At 32.6% G+C, this 9185-nt stretch overlaps 1 protein-coding gene across 2 annotated transcripts; it reads right to left on the reverse strand.

Moving 5' to 3' along the window:
• Positions 1 to 3744: 3744 nt before the first annotated feature.
• On the reverse strand, positions 3745 to 8165 carry LOC126702664 (UDP-arabinopyranose mutase 1-like). Of its 2 annotated transcripts, none has more exons than XM_050401471.1 (4): positions 7621 to 8165; positions 5385 to 5635; positions 4588 to 4765; positions 3745 to 4354 (listed from the first exon to the last, which is right to left on the reverse strand). In XM_050401471.1, the coding sequence occupies exons 1-4, from the start codon at positions 7942 to 7944 to the stop codon at positions 3986 to 3988; spliced, it is 1122 nt and encodes a 373-aa protein (XP_050257428.1). In that variant the 5' UTR covers positions 7945 to 8165; the 3' UTR covers positions 3745 to 3985. The 2 variants fall into 2 exon arrangements, with proteins under 2 accessions (XP_050257428.1, XP_050257429.1); XM_050401472.1 differs by having other exon boundaries at positions 4588 to 4756; positions 7621 to 8163.
• Positions 8166 to 9185: the final 1020 nt, after the last annotated feature.

A 9185-nucleotide genomic window follows, 5' to 3' on the forward strand; every position in this document is an offset into this window, starting at 1 on the left:
AGATAAGTTTGTTTTTTAACGAGTTTATAAATATGATTTGAACTTATAACATATTATTCATGATAATTATTTTTTACTATTATATTGAAAAGAAGAAACTTTACTAGTTAGGTATTATTGTTACCTTTACTATGGGCAAATATGGATGTATGGGAGGTAGTGCTATGGTTAAAGTTTTACTGGAATTCAACAACAACAACAAAAAAAAAAAAAAAAAAAAAAAGTTTTATTGGAAAAAATCTTGATGAGATTGGTTTAAGAATTAAGAGGTAGTAGAAGAGTACAACCCTACAGATGGTAGACTCTGAGCGGATAAGAGCTTTAGGAGGCATATTTGTAGTGTAAGGTGTCTAAGCACATTAAGTTGCAAATAAATATATCAGGCTTGATTGGAAAAACACTTATTTATATTTATTTATTTAATAAATAAGTTAAACTCAATCCCACTTTTAATGTTTGATTCATTGATAAATTAAATTAAATTTAAGGATAATTAAAAATTCGTGATCAAGCTCATAAGATAAGATTTTATTGAGATTGCACCTTTTTTTGTTGTTGAGAAACTTGAGATTGAATTATCTAAATTTGTAAATAAAGCCATAAAGTATAAAATCATTGTCTTCAATTTATTTTCCATAATAATACAAATCCATTTTATTGTTTAAGAATTATTATGATTTATTCCAAATATAAGGATAGCAAATTTAAATTTTAAAAGTTCATAAATATATATTTGTTTGGCTTACAACTAGTGGCAGAGAGGAAGTTCACAAAATAAAATTAGCATTTCCAAATTAACTTGAACAATATAATTTTAATTACAACATAAGAAACTAATCATTTTTTTACAGGAAGGGAACTAACCATTTTTATGGATTTGCACTTAAATTTGTAAGAAAAATAAATAAACCAAGTATAAGGATATAACTCAAGCTTGGTGAGGCGGACTTTACTCATAGGTGCAATACATCAATTCGTGTCATACGCTTAGATTTTCAATGTAAAATGAAGGATTTATGATCCCTTCAGCTGGTCCATGGATGTTACATTTAGTGTGCGTTTGGCATGAATGAAATTTTCCAGCTTATTTTACTATTCAGCTTATTTTTACTACTATTTATGAGTCCCACTGCACTTTCTGGTATTATTCATGGGTTCTAATGTACTATTTCAACTAATTTTTACCTTTATTTACAGTACTTTTAGTAAAAAGTTTTTAGTTTTAGCAAAATAAGTAGATCTCAAATAGACCCTTAATAGGGATTTAGGTCCACTAATACATGTGATGTGAGAACTTAAAAAACAATATAGCAAAATTGTACTTCAGTCCCTTAATTATGGTGTAATTACAATGTGTCCCTAAATTATAAAATTAAGCAATGTCCATTCATTAAATTTGAATTTCCATAAAATTTGACAAATTAAGAACATTTAATGTCCGTTTGGGATCCGCTTATTTTGCTGAAATTGAAAACTTTTTATTGAAAGTACTGTAGATAAAAGTAAAAGTTAGCTGAAATAGTATAGTGAGATCCGTGAATAATATCAAAAAGTGTAACGAGACCAGTGGCGGCTCTAGGAATTTTTCCTAGGGTGTTCCTAAAAATTTAAAATATAAAGTTCATTTTTCCCAGGAATTTTTCCAGAATAAATAATAAACTATAAGTTCATTTAAAATATTAATAAAATTATTAATTATTATTATTTAGTTGTTTCATTAATTTGTTTGTCTTTTATAAACTATAATTTGTTATATTGTTGTTTCATTAATTATAAAATTATTAATTGTTATTTAGCTTAACATAATTTAATTTGTTTATCTTTTATAATATATTGGTTAATTAAATTATTAATTATTGTTTATTAGTTGCTTCCCTTAATTAATTATTGGTTAATTAAATTATTGCTTATTAGTTACACTAGCACACATTCCATGTGCATTTACTTCCCCCAATTCAAATTCCTCACCTGGCCCAATGTGCTATGTGCCCATCCACCCCCTACGAGCCAGCTGCCAATCAAAAAATTTCACAATCACAAATCACAATAAGACAATTAATTGTATCTCACCAACACACACCAACACCAACGGATAAAGTCAAAAAGAAAAAGTCAAGAACAAGGCCGAAATATTAATAAAGTTAAAGCTAAGCTGAGTCAATCATAGTTGTTCAAAAGAATCAAATAAATTATTAAACTGTTAAAGTCTTAAAAGAATAAAAAGAGAGAGAGAGACTCATTCATTTCATTTCAATCTAATTTTAGATTTCACTTTCATTTTCATTTTTTAGATAAAGAGAGAGAGAGAGAGATTGAGAGAGTTAGAGAGAAAAAGAGAGAGAAGTTATGAAATACCTTGAGGTTGAGGTTGAGGGAGCAACGTGACCAAGCCGAGTGACGAGCAACGGAGCCAGCAACGTGACCAAGCCAAGCGACGAGCGACAGAGCAAGCAGCGTGACCAATTGGCGATCTCCAATGCTTGAATCCCGATGCAATGTGCACTGGACTGGAGCTCGAGTTGTGTTGGCTGACCGATCTCCAATGTGGCGATGCCCGATCCGTCTGTTGGCTTATGTTGCAGGGTTGGTTGCATTGCTATGTTGACATTTTTGTCTTTAGGTTTGCTTTAGTGATATTTGATTTAGTGATTTGAGGTTTCTGATTTAGTGATTTGCAGTGTATATTGGGTTTTTTTTAATTTATTTTTGAGAATTTGTGGGTTTGCTTTACCTGTTTACCATCAATTGGGTTTTTTTTTTTTTTTTTTTTTTTTTTTTTAATATTTGTTTAGATTGGGTTTGCTTTACGTTTAGGATTGATGTTGGGCTTTTTTGTGGGCTTGCTCTATTACAAATTTTTTTTTCCCAGATTTTAGTTCAAAATTTTTTTGGGCTTTTTTTTTTTTTTTTAATTTTTTATAAATTTTTTCTTGAAAGTAGAACAAATAATTATTTTATTTTATTTTAATTTGAGAGTGTTCCTAATTTTGCTTAAGGGTGTTCCTCATTTTTTTAAAGGGTAAACAAATAAAAAAAAATTAATTATTATATATAATTTTTTTTTTTCAAGTTAGGGTGTTCCTGGGAACATCTTGAGTCCAACGTGGCGCCGCCACTGAGCGGGACGCATGAATAGTAGCAAAAATAAGTTAAATAGTAAAATAAGTTAGCAAAAATAATTTTTGCCAAACGCACACTTAAGGACTTACCATGATATCTTCCTCAAAAAAGAAAAAGAAAAAAAAGGACATTCCCATGGTATCAAATTTGAATGATGTTTCTCAAAAAATATAAAATAAAATAAAATTTGAAGTATGTTAAAGGAGTTTCTCAGGTACTTTTATTTTTGGTAAAACGCTTCCCTAGTGCTTATTAATACGATGATAAATTTTGATGTGCTGATGTACATATCCCCTTCATTTGAAAATAAAGCTATTTAAAAAAAAAAGAAAAAAAAGAAAAAAAGAAACTAGTTATAAGCACTTTATCTTTTATTCTTAGGATTTGGAGTACCATGTCAACTATTATCCAGCTATACTCTGAAAGTGTTAAATTTCAACCATTTGATTTATGGACACCAAAAGGGGATATACAATGATGCTGCATGCATTATCATATCCTCCTATCACTTTAGTCCTCCCCACCTGAGCAAAGGAAATTCAAATTATAAAAAAAAAAAAAAAAAAAATCATAGTTCAATGATCTTTGACATGCCAATACTATTATGTAAAAGGTAGTATCCAATGCACAAAACTCTCATTTTTTACTTTCATTAAATCAAACAACACTGATTGAAAGAACCTCATCTCCTCATTTGGTGAGGATAACAACACTTTAACCGATACAAAAAACATAGAGGTACAAAGTAATAAACCAGCAACACTGATAAATAAAACAAGAAGAAATAGGGACCAAAGTTTACAAAGAAAAAAGGGTAAAGCAGAATGAAATAATACTACAACAATGAGAGTGAATTAAATGCTGTCTACTTTGATTTGGGAGAGGGCTCTTCCTTCTTCACACTTTTGGGCTCTGCTGCAGCTGATGCTTCCTTTGGTGGATTGAGTTCCTCCCAGGCTTCAATCCAGGTAACCATGGCATCCCCAAGCTTCTGAAAGTAAGGATCAACAGAGCCAAGCTTTTCCTTGACATTCTTTGAGAGCTCAACATAGCATTCCTGCACGGTCGTGCACTCTTTTGAGAGAACGATAGACTGGAAGAATGGAATGATCTCCTCCTGCCAGTATATGCCCTTGTATTCCTTCTTCAAATTAACAAATGGGTTGCTTGCCTTGCTGTGCCAAATGTATGGCAACCCTGTCTTCACCCCTAGATTCAACTGGTCACATATCACCTGAAAACCAAATTCAAAAGGCATTAAAAGGTCGTATCAGTGTACAAAAACTCCCCCATCTATGAGGTCTGGAAGAGGCGATTGGTATTTAATATCTATATCCTACAAATTGAGCTCACTAGCCACATCCCAGATGTTATAGCAATCAACTGGGAATGCTGTAATAAATTAGGATTCTTCTCCAACCATCAGATGGCATGCTATAAAGCACTCAGATGAAAGAATGAAGATACCTTGGCACACCAACCAGCCCACATATCGTCATATCTGCCAATTGGTTGGCCATCACCCATGAGGCCAAAATACATTGCAGGTCCAATCAGTTCCCTGTCGAAAGCAAGGTTCATCCCACACATTGGGAAGAGTGTGCCTTTTGGAATTGTCATGACAGCATCCACATACCTGTGTGAACTAATATTAATGCACAATTAGGCAACATTAAGCTGAAGAGAGCTCTAAGTTCCATGTCAATGCTTTGAAATATCAAATTAATAAATAGCAAGTTGATGTGCAGTAAGATAAGCCTGTCACTAACAGTGACTTGGATCATTCAAAAAAGAAGGCGATTGAAATAGGTCATTCAAGGTCATAGAAGTTTACAAGCAGATTTTACAAACACACACATACACACACCAAAATTCAATAAGTGAGAGTCCAAATTATTAGAGAATTTAAAAACATTAGGAAAAAAAAAATGCAGCAATAGTCCAAAGTCCAAACCATAATAAAAGAGAAGTCATAGACTTAAAATATGTCTATTCCAACAATACTAAGGAATCATTCCCTACAAAATTGTAAAATCAGATAATAATCTTTACCTCTATTTGGCAGCCAAGGAAAAGAATGACATCAAGTTGAAAGTTGATTGAGAAAAATACAAAATAGCATATTACCAAATGCATTAAAACAGAGCCTTTTGTGAGATAATACTAATAACAACCAAAAAAAAAAAAAAAAATCATAGTTCAGCAATGACAAACCAATAAAAGAAGCAACAGCAAGCCTTACTAAGAGTGATAAGAAACTTAACCTGGTGTTGCGCTCACGAGGCTTGACAAGCTGAGTAGGAGCATCATAGTCAGGAATGTTGAGCCAAAGCCCATGAGAGATGGCAGTAGACACTCCCTCTCTCAAGCTAAAGGGGTATCCACGAACGAAGTCAGCTCCTTCCCTATATGGATCATAGAGGGTATTGAAGAATAATGGTGTTGATGGTGTCAGCAGGTTCTGTATGTGTTGTGCTAACGCATTTATCTCTTTCCCGCTCGGATCCTTCGCCACCTTTTTCACATTTTATTCCAAGTTTCAATGACACAAACAAGATAAGGAAAAGGAAAATGGTGCCACACATATCAAATTATTGTGTCAAAAATGAATTAGCATTTTATTCAACTAACTAGGTATAAAATGTTATGTTCAATCAAATTAGTATTGATGCTTTATTCCACTATCCTTTATAAGATCACTCATGGACCTTATGTATTGGAATCATATAGCATTAGCATTTTATTGTGACTCTTTCTTTAGATCCAGATAATATGAAACATGATTCATGAACAGTAACACATAAACACTTGCAGAAAACAATGCAGACTTCTTCTTATTATTACAGTATTATTATTATTATTATTATTTTAAAAGAAAGATTTCCTATCAAAAACATAAAAAAGAATACGCCAAACCTCATTTACGAGTTTAAAACTGTGATTTTGTCAAATTTCAACAAATAAGCAAATAAACTTTTAATAACAAACTAATCCAGACCCGCGTGCAAAGAAAATGCATCATAAACAGGATTAATGTTATCCAAGTACAGTCCTGGACCAACCTATGGTTGGTAGTTTTGACTAAAACATGAAAATGCTTAATTATGTTTGATTTGTGTGTTTTATACTTCCGCCGCCAGCAAAAGTGACTTAGTGGTAGGAAGCCCTCAAAGCACTTCACCTTGCGTGTTCAAGGTTGATAGTTTGGATGGTCTCACACCATGTCTAATTTGGGTTTAAGTGGGCTGGGGCAATGATCACATCTATAAGTCCCTTTTTTAATTCAATAATAAAAAGTTTGTTCCATACTTCTTTGACTGATACAAAAGTGAAGTGAATGAAATTGGAACTATAATGGGACTGGTAAATGTCTCATTCAAAAGATTAGAAGGCATTTAGCACTAGATCGAAAGTGTGCTGCCTTAGCTAACTAGCCTGCTGGATGGGTCCACATAGAGGCTATCCAAGAAAGAACATATATGCAATCAAAAGCCGTCATATAATTAAAGAATAATGTTAAAAGAGTCTTGTAATTCAATAGCATTATCTAGTTTATTTCATTAGGAGAATTAGAGTTCAAATCCTTTCCCCTTGTTATAACTATCAAATTATTAAAAAAAGATACAAGTTTGCTACAAATTTACTCTATAAATCTCAGAAATTGACGTTAATTTTATAAGACAAAGAATTAAACTTCTATTTATTAATCTGATAGTGTAGTACTAATTACATTAATTATTATGGTACAGTAAAATTGGTGTGATCCTTTTCAAGCTTTAACATTTCAAGTTTTGTTTTGTGGTGTGTTTGTATTAAAACTTCATTCTTTCTTCCTTGTGTGTGTTTGTTTCTACTCCCTCATTAAACATAGAGAGCGTTGATCCACAGAATTATTTTCATGGTAACAACTTAGACAGGATAAAAGTTGAAACCAGAATTCAGCCTCATGAAACTACTAAATGATATTTAATATTAAAAAATCCATTAAAATTTCTCGCCAGGCCTCAAAATGTGGAAAAAAAAAAATCTAGTAGTTGTCTGTGGGACCTCATAAAATGCTGGTCCCACTTTAAAGCTGGATTCAACGAATCAACTATGTTTTTTAATTTCTTTGATTCTATCCTTGGACAATTATTGGTACATCTAGTGTATAAGTATAACCCTTCTCTCACGTAAACGTGACACATAAAAGATCCACATATAGGGCCTCTGTTCTGTGAGAATAAGATGTAGCTAGCAATCTATGCACTCAAATTGGACAGATGTCATGCATATGAAGCAGGTGGACATCCAACCTGTACACTCTTCTAGTCTTCTGTAGAGTTAAAAATTCCCTTTTTTCACAAAGATTTGTCCTAGGTATATCCTCAAAGAACTGTTTGACTTTCGCAAAAAAAAAAAAAAAAAAAAATCTATGCATCAAATATCCAAATCTAAGACTATTTTAAGACTAGTAAAATTTACTCCGCACGCACAAGGAAAAACAAAACAAACACTTACAAAGCAATCATCATCAATGGTGAAGATGTACTTCTTCTTGGACACCAAGAAGCCAAAGCATCTACAGGCAGAGTCCTTGAAGGAGATACAACTAGCCTTGGGGCCTAGAACCCGGTTCACATCGTTCCTATTGTAGAGCTCGTAGTCGAACCCATCTGGGACCTTGATGACCTTGGCGGGATCACCATCCTGAACAATGATGAGGTGGTATGGCTGCAAGAATGGCCTCCACATCTCCAAGAAATCCAGGTTCCTGATCGTGGGGATCACTATGTCTAGCTCGTCTTTCAAGGGTGGTGACAATGGAGTTATTGGGTGAGCCATGGTGGTAAAACTGGTCGCTCTCAGACTGACTGACCTCGCAGAAGTGGGAGTTTTGTCTACTGAGTACGAGTTTTAGTGATGTGATGGGCTTTTTATAGCGTGAAAGGGAGCGTGGGATTGGTGCTTTTTGGAACGAGGAAAGAGTGAAGAAGGTGAAGAGAGAGGGAGAGAATGAAGAAGGAGGTAACTGAGGGAGTTACATTTGAGGGCGCAACATGTGAAGTGTTGGGCTTCTGTGTTGAGTGACTACAGTACTTGATCACTATAGTGTCACACTGTAAGATACACCTTATTTACCTCTCAAAAAAAAAAAAAAAAAAAAAAAAGAAAAAAAAAGATACACCTTATTTGGCTTGGCTTATTTGGCTGAAAAGTGAAAATTTTAAGTAAAGTAGGTGAATGTAAAAGTGAGGTAAAATAGTATAATAGAGTTTATAAATAGTGTTAAAAGTGTAGGAAGCTCTATAAATAATAGTAAAAATAAGTTGAATAGTGAAATAATTTTTATTTATCATTTCAATCCAAAGGTACACTAAAGGTTGGTTTGGATAGCATGTTCACATTCATGTTTGTTCTTCTTGTGCGTTTTTAGCTTTTTTTTATTTTTTATTTTTTTTATAAGAACAGTACACCAAGACATATGAACAATAAAAAAAGAGTGAATATTAATTTTTCACACATTTAAAAATTATTTTGCTACGGTATTTTCAATTTTTAGCAAAATAAGTTGTATCTAAACGCACACTAAGAGTATTAGCATTGGGATGTAAAACCCCCAAGTTGCTAAAGTAGCCACTGAACATCTAAAAAAGAGCTCCATCCAAGGATGTATAGCTAAATTTTTTTACAATTCTTATATTTAGAACTTACTATTTATGAGTTTGTAAACTAAAATAATATATTTTATTCAAATTTTCTCTCTCTCTCTCACTTTGTCTCACTTACTTTATATTTATATTATTATTCGGTGGGATGTTTTATATTATTTTAATGAGTTGTATGTAAAAATAGAAATTGAGATGTTAGGTGAGTTGTAAAATGAAATGGTAAAATAGATAAAGTGGTGTTTGAGGATGTAAAATAGAGCGTTTTTTGCATCCTTGGATGCTGGTGCTCTAAACAACCAGCTATGACTTGGGAATTTGCTAATAAGGGCTTTTAGGATACCATAAGATCAAGATTGATGGCAAAGTGTTAATGAAAATAATTCCATATTAAATCATTGTGAGAAAATAAACAAT

The sequence above is a fragment of the Quercus robur genome, chromosome 10 (assembly GCF_932294415.1).
Source record: "Quercus robur chromosome 10, dhQueRobu3.1, whole genome shotgun sequence".
Classification (NCBI taxonomy): Eukaryota; Viridiplantae; Streptophyta; class Magnoliopsida; order Fagales; family Fagaceae; genus Quercus; species Quercus robur.